Below are 13,917 nucleotides of genomic sequence, written 5' to 3' on the forward strand. Positions count from 1 at the left end.
TACTTTTCTCTATAGTTCAACCTTTTCATAATCCATGTGTATCTATTACCTCCATTTTGTTTTTGTTTTGATTTTTGGCTGTACCCCACAGCATGTGGGATCTTAGTTCATCAACCAGGGATCAAACCCGTGCCTAACCACTGGACCAGCAGGAAAGTCCCCCCAGAAATTTTTTTTTTTTTGCCCCAGAAATATTCTTTTTTTTTTTTTTAATTTTTTTATTAGTTGGAGGCTAATTACTTCACAACATTTCAGTGGGTTTTGTCATACATTGATATGAATCAGCCACCAGAAATATTCTTAAGGAAACAAGTATGGCTGTGTATGGCTGCACTGTTGTAATGGGAGAAAAGGAGAATGGACAGATGAACTTGAGTGTCAGTCACTGCATCACAGAGCACGTGGCCATGGGGGCCCAGGACACAGACAGGGTCGGCCACTGTGAGCTCCAGCTCACTGGAAGTCATGTGCCCCCTCACGCTGTGAACTCTTGGTGTTTCCACCTGTCTCGGCAGCCTATTGGTGCACAGTGGCCTCTGCCTGCCTGTCCACAGTGGTCACCTCCGCAGGGGCCAGGAGACACAAGAAAAGCAAGGGGACATGGCGGGGAGTAGGGGTGGGGGGATCCATCTTCTCAGAGCAGCACACTGGGCAGGCAGATGCACCCATTTCTGCCACCTGCCTGGCACCAGGTATGTGTGGGTGTGACCTTCAGCCTCTCCATGTGGGTCCTTCTTGTGGCTCTCAAAGGACCAAAGCCCCTATCCCTCCTGGAGATGAGGTTGCTGCACTTTGATGAGTGTTTTTTTTTTTAAGATTCACGCCCATATTGCCTTGTCTGTAACCCATCCGTGTTTATTTCTAACATGTGTCAGATTATTCACTGCAGTCCAAGGGGTCGTCACACAAAGGAGGAGATACAGTGGGCCCCTGGCCAGGCGTAGGCAGGCAGTGGGCATGTGGCTGTCTTCCCCCACGGGAGGCGCCAGGCCCCTCTCCAAGTTGCAGGGAGAGACCCAGGGCCCCCATATCCCTTCTCTAGGAGGCGGGAGGGAATAGAATCTGGCCTGCAGGATCAGGGCTCCTTCTCATTCCCCACTCCTCGCTGGCCCGGGACCCTCCCTGAAAAGCATCCACCCCCAGAGTGCCTTTCAGATGGGCAGCTGCAGTGGGGATCACCCATGGGTCTGGCCTCCCCGTGACCTTCTGATGGAGGTGACAAGCCCTCTTCTGTAACGCGGCAGGTTGGGTGGCACTCTGCTAGGCTTTGGAGAGCACCCGGCCCAGCTCTTTCCAGCTGTGACCGTGACTGCAGCCAGGCCCGTCCACCTCGCCAGCACATGCTGTGGACATGGATGTGGCTCTGACTTGTGTCCCCGGCCCTGGTGTCTGGCAGCACAGAGCTCGCTGTCTAGTTGGGGCACGCCTGTGTCCCGAGACCGTCTGAGCAGCAGAGTCCAGGCCTGAGCCCTGAGCCATCTCCCCCAAAGTGGGGACAGCAACCCCAGCAGCCCAGTGTTGTTGACGTGAAGATCCCCTTGTCACACGGCAGGAGCTTCAAAACTTAAGAAAGGGGGACCCCGACGTTAGGCTGGCACCCCCACCTCATTGGATTCCACGGTTAACAGGCTGGCCATGAACCAGACAGACATGTGCCTGCCTGGGGGAACACACAGGCCTGAGATGGGGTTGCAGGGCGCCTTGAGAGGTGGCACCCACCCCGAGGCCCCTGCTTGTCAACTACAGCCACCAGGGGCTGAGGACACTTAACTCCCCCCCACTCTTCTGGAACCTCTGAGGCCCCCAGTTCACATGGAGAACCAGAGGGGTGGGTCCCACCAGCTCAGTCTGACTGACGGGTAGTCAGTGAAGCAGGGTCGCCAGAGGAAGGGAGGGGAAGATCGATGGCTGGCCCTTGGGGGCTGGGACTCCAGGGCCCACAGGAAGTCCAGTAGGGGCTCCTCAGGGCGAGGGGCCTGTGCACAACCCAGATCCCACCCTTGAGAACCCCACAGCCCCTGGGCAGGCTGTATCCCCTGGGGTCTCTGGGTGTCAGGGCGTACTCAGGCCTCTAACAGAGAGCCAGAAACCTGCTTCTCGGACCCAGGGGCCAGGTGTCAAGTGGGGTGTGGCAGGCCAGGTGTCAAGGGGAGGACCTGAGGTTCTGGGGAGCTGTGGTGCCTGCTGAGCAAGGGAGAACGCTGCCACTTGTGCATACATGTGTCCTGGGAAATTCACAAAATGGAGAACCGAAAGTTGGCCCCTGTCCCAGGCGGCCTGGCCCATGGGCTGTACCAACTGAAAGGAAGAGGGGAGCATCCCGGAAGGTACCACTGGCATTCCCCCCATTGAGGCCCCTTTATGGTTCCCCAGAGGCCACAGACTGAGCCCCTCAGAGCCGCCCACAGGCCAGGCCAGCCTGAGGAGCCCCGTGGCCTTAGCTTATCCCTTCTGTTCATTGGGCAGGCATGCAGGGGAGGAGGGTGGTGTTTGTAAAAGCAGGGGTGTGGGGCTCCTGACAAAAGCTGCTGCCTCAAAAAGGTCAGCACTGGGGTGCAGGGGAGGCCCTAAAGTCTTAAGTTTTCAGAACCCTTTCTAACAGAACTAGCATTACACAAAAGGCATGCAAGTCATCAACTACTTCTTAGACAGTTTTCTCTTGACTTTCCTGAGGGGAGATGGGGCCTCTGGACACCCAGTAGAGAAGTCAGCAGGGTTCTGGCTAGCTGGGATGATAGGGTCTAGAAACAGGCCCCCAGGCACGGAGAATTCTCCTGTGGTCAAGGCTAAAAGGTGGGCTTTAGTCGGCAAAGAATGGCTTTTGGGGGACATGGAATTGGGGACAAACGATTTGGGGAAAAGCAGTTTGGATTCCTATCTCACTCCTTCCCAGGAGTCGGTTCTAGAATTAGATCAAAAATTTAAACACATGTTTAAAAAACAAATTATTATATTTACAGAAAAAAAAGTCAAAATGTTTTATAATCTTGGAGTAGGGAAGGTATCTCTGAGCATAATTTGAAATGCAGAAGCCATAATTGATAAATTAATGACTGATAATGATTTTAAATGCCTGGCAAAAATAAAATTAATAAACACAAAAAAATCCGCATACAATCCAAGTCAAACCCAATGACAAGTTGGAAAAAAATACTTTTTTCTTCTTCACAGTGGGATAATTTCCTTAAATCTGTTCCTAGCAAACAATAACGCCAAGAACTCAATAGAAAAATGGGCAAAGAATGTGAAATACAAATGGCTTTTAAATCTACTGTTTAAAATAGTTTCCAGTTTCAAAATGACCATATTAGTGATAGAAATGATCAACATAAAAAAAAATAAATAAGTCTGACAGAACCACTGAGATGTTTGATTATATTTCTAGGAAACACAAATGAAGCTACAATGAAATACTATTTTAAGAGATCATTTGCCCATTTACAGATCTATGGAAAGCCCTTCTGCAGTAAGGAATTGTTTCAAAAAATACCAGTACTTAGGAAAGGAAGTGTATGAGGATACTGGACCTAGCATTGCCTGTTACAGACTTGGGAAAAAAAACAAATTTCGACCAAAAAGTAACAGGATGAATAAATTACAGTGTTAATAAAATATAGTGCAGCCATTAGAAGGACTGAATCCAATCTATGTAGGGGTAACTGAACATTCTCAAAGCCACGATGATAACAGGATCACATTTCTGTATAAACTCTTTGGCTACACATGCACTTTCTCTGTTGACACCTAAGAAACTGTTTGTCTGTGCCGCCGTGGACGGGAACACTGGGAGGTCAGGGGTGGGAAGAGCAGTGAGTTATCACCCAACACTCTTATACTCTGAAGTTTTTACTCTGTGCCTGAAAACATTTCTGTTCAGTCGTAAGCCGTCGCTTTGGACTTGCTGCACCGTGGAGCCCCAGCCCTCGGATAACTTGCATTCGGATGGGGTGAAAAGCCGGCGGGCTCTGTGACAGGGGCAGCAGCGGCGGTCAGTGGCAGCACAAGGCAGGAGGATCAGGGTAGGGGCTTGCGGAAGGAATACTGCAGCTGACGGCCGAAGAATCGGACGTGCTGGGAGGGATCGGTAAAGACCGGTCTACTTCGGTCACCAGGACCAGCCAGTACCAAGGAGGCTCTCTGCTCCCGGGAGTACACAGCCACGCTCAGTTTTGCTCCCAGACGTCCTGGATTATCAAACGGGAACCTAGATTCCCAGCGGGAGGGCCCGGGGATTCGGGAGGAACAAGCCTGGGTAACGTCCTCGGTCGGGAAACTCAGGACCAGGGCTCCCGCCGGGCCGGTCTCGCGTGCCCGGGGCCACTCTCGGCTCTCCCAGCACCCCCGGCCCGAAGCCCAGTTGAGAGCACAGAAAGCGCTGACACACACTCGCCGGCGTCGGCCAGCCCGCTGGGGGCGCCCCCACGGCCGGGACGGCGGCAAGGGCAGGGCCGGCCGCCGAGCCGCCGCCACTTACCCACCAGGCCGTGGCCTCCAAGCGCTCCACGCCTGCCACCGTAGCCAAGCGAGCACCACCCCACTTCCGCTTCCGCTCGGCCGCGCCCCTCGGCGTCATCCCCGCCCCCAGTCTGAGACACCGCCCCCTTTAAAGGGGCCACGAACCCCGAGGGGACGAGGCGGAAGCGGCGGTGGCTCCCGGCCTCGCCACTGCCTGGTGTCGGGCACGCCGAGCTGCCGCCCGACTTCGGCGTGGACAACAGGTCGCCCGTCTCTAAAGCCTTCCGCTCTCTAGAACGCCGCCCCTGGAGGTCGCAGGGGGCACCCCGGGGGGCGGTGGTGAGCCGGGAGTTCTGCCAGGGTCCCGAAAGATCTAGGCCGTTCCTGTCTTTAAGGGCATCCACCGCGGAGTAGTGCTGCGGCAGTGCTCCTCGTGACCCCATTCCTGGGGAGGTCGCACGGGGCCTCGGACCTGCCACTGCCCTCCGCTGGACCCAAGCGTGCAAGACTCTTCTTGGCCCTCTGCGCAGGGAGAGCTAACCCTAATCCTGCGATGTCTACCACACGGGTACGGAAGGGTGCCTGTCTCGCTGAGGGTCCAGGGCAGTCCCAGCCTAAACACGCGGCGGCCACTCCCACCCCCAGGGTTGTCTTGCAAACAGGGAGCCAACCACCCTCCCCAGGCGTGCCCTCGGAGAACGCAGGGTCCTGAATTCGAATGCTGTCGCCCCTCCATCACCACCTAGGTAACCGACAGCCTCAAGGACCGGAACTCTGGCCTGGCATCTTCAGTTGTGAATTCCCCTGGAGGGGATGGGGACAAAGCCTGGTTCCCCCCCGCCCCCGCCCCCCGTCTTGGGCTCGCTGAGCCCCATGAAGAGCACGCACAAGCCAAGAAAGGAAGAGGAACCTTAAAATTTTAAATCTTTCTGTTTTCACGTTTTTCCTTCGTTTTGCTTCCAAAAGGAAAGGAGCGCATAGCTCCGTCACCTGTACATTGTCCACGGCCCAGGGGGCCAGGGCAGGTCCCGACCCCTGCCGGCCGGCTGCCTCTAGGGCATGGGGCGCCCGGGGGTTCACATGCAGCCCCCGGGGCCGGGGCAGGGTCCGGGCGCCGCCTTATTGCTGAGGTCCCGGCGCGGCTCGGGCCGGCCACTAGGCTAGGCGCGCTGGCTGGGCAGCTCCTGGGAGATGAAGCGGCGGAGGCGCTCCAGATACTGGCTGTAGAGCTCGATGTCGTTGTGCCCGGCGCCCTCCACCCACAGAGGCTCCACAGCCTTGGGGCAGCGCTCGTACAGCGCCAGCCCGTGAGAGAAGTCGATCACCTCGTCCTCCGTGCCGTGGATGATGAGCACCGGCGACGTGATCTTGGACACCTTCTCGATGCTGCGGGGCGGTGAACATTAGGCCTCCGCGCCCCGCCCCGCCAAGGTCCCGCCCCACCACCAGTCCCCGCCCCTGCCCCGCCCTGCCCCGCGCTCACTTCGGGAACGCGTCAAAGCAGTAGGTCTTCTTGGTGTCGGGGAAGGCGACGCGCATGCCCGAGGTGAGCGGCGAGTGCAGCACCACCGCGGCGCACTCGTAGCGCGAGGCCAGGTCCACGGTGGGCACCGTGCCGATGCTCTGCCCGTACAGGACGATGCTGTCCGGGCTGATGCCGTACCTGGCGGCGGTAGGGGCAGGATCAGCCGCGAAGCAACTCACACACCCCTCCCACTGCCTGCCCTCCATTTTCTGCGCAGGCTCCAGGAAATATGATAGGGACCTGGGATCCTCCCCTACTTGCCAGCACCGAGGGGGTTGGCTCAGCAGGGGAGGCAGGATCCTCAGGTGTGAGGAGAACAGACTGCCCGCAGCCCAGATCCTCAGTTTCGATAGTATCTACTTGGTCACACCTGGGCAGTACACCTGTGAAGGCCCTACCAGCGCTGTGGTTCCTGGAGGCAGGTCCCTGGGGTTTCTTCCGGTCACCCGGCCCTCTCGACCCGTACACACACTAGACCAGGGCCACATGCAGAACCTGCTTGGGGCCTTCCTGCCGCTGCAGTTCGGAATTTTGACAGCCCTTCCTGGTCCCACTGCAAGGGGGTGTGTCTTACAGTCGCCCTCACCCACTCCCTTGGCCTTGGGGAATGAAGACAGTCCTGCCCAGTTATCTCAGCCAGTATGCAGCCCCTCAGGTGCTTAGTAAAATGTGGGTAAGCAGGAACAGTGGCCCCTGAGGGGAGTGAGTGGTCACTACCTCCTTCCTTGAGCACCTTTCCTACACAGTGGTCAGGTCCTATGCCCCTTCCCCGTGACTCCACACAGACCTCCCGGAGCACCACCTCAGCACAGTTCTTTCCTGACCACTCAAGGACCCACTCACCACCCTCCCAGTATAGGAGGTCTCCATGGCCTTCCCTCCACACTCCCCCAGCTGTGATCTCAAAAGGGGTGCCCCTGTTCCAAGTGGCCAGGGCACTCGAGGACCCAGGGATCATCAGCACCTGTCCCTGCCCTCTGGCCCCCAACCCTAGGCCTTGGGGGTGCCACCCAACCTTGTGCCAACCCCCCTTGGCCGCTCCACCTCAGCCTGCTCCCTGGTTTGCCAGGAGTACCGCTGTGCTGAGCACCAGCCCGGTCCTACCACCCAGCTCCGGGGAGGACTCTCAGCTGCACCTGGCTGTCTCCACCTGGACAAACACAGCAGGTGCTGGATTCCACAGCCTTTCCAGCCCTTCCCTGCCCTGCACCACTGCTTGGGCCCACGCCTCCCGCCCTCCTAATGATTCTCAATTGTTGGGGCTGAGGGACAAGGTTGCTGGAGGTCAATACTGGCAGCAGAACAGATGGACGGATGACAGAGCTCAGAATCCTCACCCTTCGGAAGGGTGTGATTCTACTAGCAACCCCCAGCCAGCAGGGACAGGCTGAGGAAGCTAAGTGTGGAACACCTGCACCAGGTCACCCAGCATGAGTCCCCAGTACCACAGAGGTGCCAGGGGACCCTGCTCCCAGGGCCTGCATCAAGCACTCCTGGTGCATCACTACAGCAACCAGGGCCCCGCCTCCCCAGGGCAGGCTGGCTGTGGGCCCTGCAGGAGCTGGTTGCACCAGTTGGCTAGGCAGGGCCAAGGTTGGACCACCCTGGGAAGGCAGAGGGCACCGTCTCTGGGAGGCTGGGGGTCAGATGCTCCCTCCAGGGCAGCATGGGGCACCAGGCCACAGGTTGTGTGTGCTGGCTCTGAGACTGAGCCACCATGCTTCAGTGAGCAAGCATGGGGAGGAAGGGGGCTGCCAGGGCCTGGATGACAAGGGCGGTTGGCTCCAGGGCCAGAGGCGTAGACCAGACCACAGGGACCCTGTCTGAGTCAAGCCAGCAACTGTGCTGGGTACTGTGCCTGGGGAGGCCCCAGCCTCTGCTAGCTGACCTCCCGCAGGGGTTGTGCTGGGAACTAAGCTGTCTGACAACATCTCCAGGCCCAGAGACCCTCCCCAGAATGAAGCCAAGTTCCACAACAAGGGGCCTGGCCCCTCCCCACCCCTCAAATGCTCCCTTAGGCATGGGGATCTCCGAGTCCTTTCACACCACCGTCACACAACACATCCCAGGCCCAGGAGAGGCCTGAGTCCTCTGCCTAACTCCTCCCTCCAGGCGGAGCCTCCGTTCCCATGGAGAGAACCCTAGGCCCTGTCCCTGCCCCTCCCAGACTGGGGCTCCCAGGAGATCACTCCAAGGAGGGCGGAGGGCCCCCATTCAGCTTCCCTGCACACCAAGCAGACAGAACTCAGGTCAGGCTTCACCCTGCGGCCCCCTACCTGGGCTTCTTCCCATGGGGTCCAGTCACCTGTGAGGAGACGTGCACCCCTGCCCCCCGACTGTGACCTGGGCTCACCTGGTGCGCAGGGCCTGCCAGGCGGCATCAATGTCAGCGTAGAGGTTCTTCTCGGAGGGTTTGCCCGAGCTCACGCCGTAACCAGAGTAGTCATAGGAGAAGATGTTGCAGTTGATGCGTGTGCCCAGGCCGATGTAGAAGCTGCTCATCTGGCCCAGGTCCACTGCGTTGCCGTGCGAGAAGAGAACTGTGTACCTGGGGAAGCGGGGAAGCACAGGTCAGAGGGTGACGGAGGGAGGCGCCTGGCACCCTGCCAAAAGCAGCAGAGGATTGGTTCTGCTCATTGGGACTTAGGCCAGGATAGACAGTGAAGCCTCAGGCTCCCCATCATCCAGGGGACCACCCAGTGTGAGCCCGAGAAGCCATAGTGACCTTCACATAGATGGCTCTGGGTGGCAGCTGCCTCCCCCCGGAATCATTCCTGATGGAGAGACTCTGACAGCCTAAGGATGGCGGTTCATTTCCCTGCTGCTCTGAACCTTCCTGGAGAATGAGACTGCAGGCGTTCCGACCACAGGGAGGAGGGCCAGCCCCTGTTCACCGCAAGGCGGCTCTTCCCTCCCCACGGGGAAGGACCAGGGCCCTTATCTCTGCCCAGGGTCGCACGCGGCCCTGCCAGGCAGTCTTGTGAGAGCAGGTGACCAGTCTGGATGGATCCTGGTCAACAGGCTCCCAGAATCTTCTTCCTCCAGCACTACTGGGCCCCAGCCCAGCCCAGCCGAGAAGTAAAAGCCTGCCCTTTGGACCTGGCCTCCTCTGTGGGCAGAAGTGGCTGGAGGCCCCACCTCTGTGCCACCCTGGGGCTTGGGGAGTCAGACTTGGCCCCAGTTTCCAGCCTGGTCTCAGGGCCACCACCCGAAAGCGGGTGCCGAGGCCTCACTGGGCGCTCAGGGCCCAGGACACTGACCCAGGGCCTGTGAACACTGAGACCCAGAGGCAGGAGGCTCCCAGAGAGGGCCCCCAGGAGGCCTCACGTGGGAGGACCCCAAGCAGTTTCTCGGTGGCTGTGGGCAGGTCTCATCTGCGGCTCCTTGGCAGAAAGAGTCTCTGGGGCGCTCGCCCACCCAAATGGGCTTTCGCTGGCCCTGGCCCTCTGGTGGTCTCCATGGGCCACGATGAGAGGCTGAGCACAGAGCGTACCTGGGGCCCCCACCCTGGCTGGCCCCTCCACCACAGGGCTCGTGTCCGCGCGGCTCACCTGGCACTAGGTACACAGCGCACGTACATGCAGGAGATGCGGTTGCCCCGGCTGCTCTTGGTCAGGAAGACCTCGATGGTGTCCAGCTCGCGCTGGCTGTACTGGAAGTCGGCACGCTCCATCAGGTGGAGCTTCCAGCGCCCAGGGGTGCCAGCCAAGGCCCGCAGGTTCCCTGAGGGGGCAGCCCCGGCCCCACCAGGCCCGGGCTCAGGCTCAGGTACCAGCGAGTAGGTGGGCTCCGGAGGCAGGAAGGCGAGCTTAGCGGCAATGCGGCCGGGGCAGGGCGGGCAACAGAAGAGGCAGCAAAGCTCGGTCACTGACAGGCCGTTCATGGCGGGGGCCAGGTGCCGGGGCGGGCCTCACCCGGCAGGGGAGGGCTGGGGGTGCTCGGAGACGTGGGCAGGGGACAGGGCGACCCCCGGCCACCGCCCCAGACAAAAGCCCCGTTAGGAGGCCGTGGCCCAGCCCCATCGCGGTCCAAGCTGAGCCCTCAGGAGCCTCGCAGCCTCATGTGTCCGTGTGGCACAGAGGGAAAGCCTGTAGGGGGACAGCATAATGTGGGGTTCCCCCGGGGCTCCCATGGGTCCCAAGCCTGGGGCCTTCCCCTCCGCCCAATCTCCACAGCTCCACCCACTGCCCCACAGCCTGGCCTGGCCTGCCCTCCCTGGGGCACCAAGGCCTCCCAAGTAACCCTGGTGGGACCCAACCAGCCCCCTGCCTGCTACCACACTTCCTCAGCCTGCAGGTGACTCTTGGCATTTAACCCCATTCATCAGTCCAGCCTCTGCCTGCAGGCCATGCTGGGTGATCAGCACCCTGCCGACCCAACTCTCCCTAATACTGCCCCTGCCCCAGGTCCAGGGAGACCGGTACCCCCAGACCTCTGTCCACAGAGCTGACCTAGACTCTCCTCCACCCCCTCCCATCCGCCACCCCCAGGTGACACAGCTCAGCCAAGGGAGGACAGACTGCTGACCACAGGGACCCGGGAGCATGCTCCCAGGGCCTGCGACGTCCGGAGACAGGAGCCCAGGCAGAGGAAATACAACAAACAAAGGCTCTGGGAACAAAAGCAGGATACATCTCCAGGCTGGAAAGGCCCAAGGAGCCAGGACAATGGCTCTCTCCTGTGCTTGGGGCCAGGCCCCAGTGGGGGTTGGGGTCCACAGAAGCCTGGGGCACCTTCCCCTAATCCACCAGCTTAGGGTTCTGTGGCCTCGGGGAAGTCACTTAGCCTCCCTGGGCCTCAGTTTACACTTCCATCAGTACAGATACCACACAGGTCACAAAGAGAGTAAATGAGATGAAGGGAAAGAGGTGGGACAGGCAGGGCTCAGGACAGGCACAGAATGTCCTGAACCCGATCTCGAGCAGACTACAGCTGAGCTGCTAAAGCAACTACACTCAAATTTGCACGGAGCTGCCAACAGAGAGGCTGGAATACAGAGGTCTGAGAAAAACCTACTCACTACGTTGTCCTTACAGCCTGGAGTGAGGGAGGGACACGTGTTCACAGCTCACTGCTGGCAGCAGAGCAGAGCACCTAAGCCTATTCGGTTTCCCGGCCAGCGCATTTGAAAACCACTGGGCCAGGGCCACGCTTATGCAGAGCAGGTTGGTGCAGTCCAAGGCCCAGAAACACACCTGCCCCCTGCAGACCTGCGATCTGAGACTGGGGGCCGCAGAAAGCTACATCTCACAGTCACTTGGATCAGGGGCACATGGAAGGGTATGGGAGAGGGAGGCAGGGACACAGATGGCCTCCAGGAGCCCCCAGACTCCCAGGTGGGATGCTTGTGTTACATGCAAGTATGTTCAGAGGGGAGAGTCTATCACATTGGTTCTCAGACCAAGGCAAATTTGCCCTCTGGGGACATGGGCCAACCACTGGAGAGACATCTATGGTTGTCATGACTTGGGGGGGTTACTACTGGCATTGAGTGGGTGGAACCCAGGGATGCTGCTCAACACCTCTCCGTGCCCAGGACACGCTCCTCAGAGTGTCAATCAAACTGAGGCTGCTCCAACATATTCTCAGAGATGTCCGGGCCCCAACAGGTTGACATTCCACTGGTGCTTTGATGGCATGGTGGGTCTGGAGTTTGGGCAGCAAGGCGAGGCTGGTTTTGAGAGGAAGGCCTGGCTGAGAGCCAGTGGGCAGGTAGGAGGCCCCTGGAGACCCAAGGATGAACAGGCACCCCAAGATGGACAAGGGCCTGCTGACCAAGCCAGAAACCAGATGACATCCTTGACACCTCCCTGCATCCTCAGACCGGCCCATCACAGGGCTTGCTGACTGCCTCTCTCCCTCCCACCACCACCGGGGGCACACACAGTCTCCTTCCTCACTGGTTCCCCCCCACCGTTGACCACTGCCACCCTGTTCCACGCCATTCTGCCCCCTGCAGCCAAAAGATCTTTTCACAACACAAATCTACCAGCCACTGGGCTGTTCCAGGGGTCCCACTATTTTTATGATGGAGATCAAATCCCTCACCACCGTCTGCTGTGGCCGACCTCTCCAGCCTCCCTTGCTCATCACTAACCCACTCTTCCCCGATGAACCACACCTGTCCTGCCTCAGAGTTGCAGCCCCAGCAGTTCCCCTAATCACACGGCCTGGGCTCCCTGTCCCATTCACCATTCACATCTTCCAGTGCCCTTCCAAACAGGTTAGTCCCTTCCCCACAGGCTCCAGATCTGACTCCACAGCTTGTATGTATAAATTCAGCCTTCACCCCCCACCTCCAACCAAAGAGAAACTCCATGAGGGCAGGACCACCACTGGTTCTCACTCAATCAACACTATCTGAATGAACGGCAAAGGACCTGGGGGAAAGGGGGGGCTCTACAGTCTGTCATGCCTGACAGAGAGCAGATATAATCTCTTCTCAGGCCTCCCAGACCTGGGACCTCCCATGGTCTTACACGGATATCAACGAGGGTGCCATGTATCAATGAGAGTGCTGGGCCTCAAACTGCAGCGCACACCTAGATGCCTCACTCACTGGGCAGGCACTCCCAGCACTCAGAGCCCAGCAATTCTGTCCACAAGCACATATCCGGCACCGTGCTGCCAGGCCCAGTGTGGGCTGCTGGTATCATGAGGACCAACAAGGAGTCAGGCAGTTACAATTCTCCAAGACGACCTAAATATGGACAACTGTGACCGCACCTCTCCCAGTCAGTCTGAAAGGCGCCTGCAAAGTGCCTGGTGACAGGGACCAGGACAGCGGGGAAAGGATAGTCAAACCCCAGAGGTGACAGCGGGTTCCAGGAACTAGGGATCCTGGACTAGACGGACACTGGGAGGAATAGTGAGCAGAGGGGTCCTGGAGAGAGCTGGGTCAGGCCCCGCCCGTGAATCCTACTACAGAATTTGGGGGAAATTCATCCTGGGGGAAATGGGGAGCCTAAGGAGTGGGGGTCTGGGGTGGAGCCCATGGATTAGGGGCTGTGGATGGTGCCCTGGTAGCAGCCTGCAGATGGGACTGGAGCAGAGGCTGGGAAGCCTGACCAGGTGTCCAAGCCGGACGCACTTGGAGACGTTTAGGATGCAAGGCTCGGCTCCGGTTGCCGTGGCGGGCGGGGTTGTCAGGCTGGGGCATTTGTTCGGGGCCGGGGGTCAGAGTCCGCGGCTCGGACAGTGCACTCCTCGAAGGCGGGGCCGCGTCCCCGAGAGAGTGAGCGCATATCCCACGTCGGAGGACTGAATGGACTGCGGACGGAGCTCTGCCAGAGTCGGAGACGCTGTCCCGCGGTCCCGGGCCCTGATCAGTGGTCCTCCACCCGGGACCGCGGCCGCCCCGGGAGTGCGGGGTCTCAGTGACGTCCGACCGGACTGCCCCAGCCTCGCGGCCCGGCCCGGCTCTCCAAACGGCCCCGGGAGGCACTGAGGCCGCTCAGAGCCGCCACGCCAGCCCCTGCTTGACACTCACCGCCGCGGCCCGCGCCCCCCGGCCCCGGGGCCGCGCTCCATGGCTCCCGGCCGCCCGCCCGTGCGTCCGTCAATCCCTCGGCGCCCCGGACCGGTCTCCTGCGCCGCCACCGCCGCCGCTCCCCCGCGGGCGGAAGTGAGCCTCACTCCCGCCACCGCCCCGGAAGTGACGTGAAGGTGTGCGTGGGGGCCGGAGGGGCAGGGGTTCAGGACCGGGAGCGGGCGCGGCGCGCGTCCGGGGGCGGGGTTAACTCTCATGGTGGGCGGGGAATTTATGATGGGCGGGGCGATTGGGTGGGCAGGGGCCGAGCTTCAGGTTCCAATCAAGATTTCAGGGAGTGGAGACTCATAACCCGTCACTTAATCCTTCTCTCATTCCAGGGCTAGCACTCTAGTGAGGAACTCTTCTGGTATCAGATTTTACAGGGTGCCAAAAAACTCAGTGGGGC

The 13,917-nt window shown here is 59.5% G+C and overlaps 1 protein-coding gene across 1 annotated transcript; it reads right to left on the reverse strand.

Moving 5' to 3' along the window:
• Positions 1-5,366: 5,366 nt before the first annotated feature.
• ABHD17A (abhydrolase domain containing 17A, depalmitoylase) lies at positions 5,367-13,626 on the reverse strand. The gene is made up of 5 exons (XM_043912750.1): positions 13,470-13,626; positions 9,532-10,068; positions 8,334-8,528; positions 5,939-6,118; positions 5,367-5,841 (listed from the first exon to the last, which is right to left on the reverse strand). Exons 2-5 carry the CDS (start codon positions 9,861-9,863, stop codon positions 5,616-5,618), a joined length of 933 nt encoding a protein of 310 aa, XP_043768685.1. The 5' UTR covers positions 9,864-10,068; positions 13,470-13,626; the 3' UTR covers positions 5,367-5,615.
• Positions 13,627-13,917: the final 291 nt, after the last annotated feature.

The sequence above is a fragment of the Cervus elaphus genome, chromosome 9 (genome assembly GCF_910594005.1).
Source record: "Cervus elaphus chromosome 9, mCerEla1.1, whole genome shotgun sequence".
NCBI lineage: Eukaryota > Metazoa > Chordata > Mammalia > Artiodactyla > Cervidae > Cervus > Cervus elaphus.

Coding starts and splice junctions, on each gene's coding strand:
- ABHD17A (XM_043912750.1), bottom strand. CDS start 9,863: ATGAACGGCCTGTCAGTGACCGAGCTTTGCTGCCTCTTCTGTTGCCCG. Junction 8,529..9,531: donor CGCTGTGTACCTAGTGCCAG/GTGAGCCGCGCG, acceptor CCGCTTCCCCAG/GTACACAGTTCTCTTCTCGC. Junction 6,119..8,333: donor TGGCAGGCCCTGCGCACCAG/GTGAGCCCAGGT, acceptor TACCGCCGCCAG/GTACGGCATCAGCCCGGACA.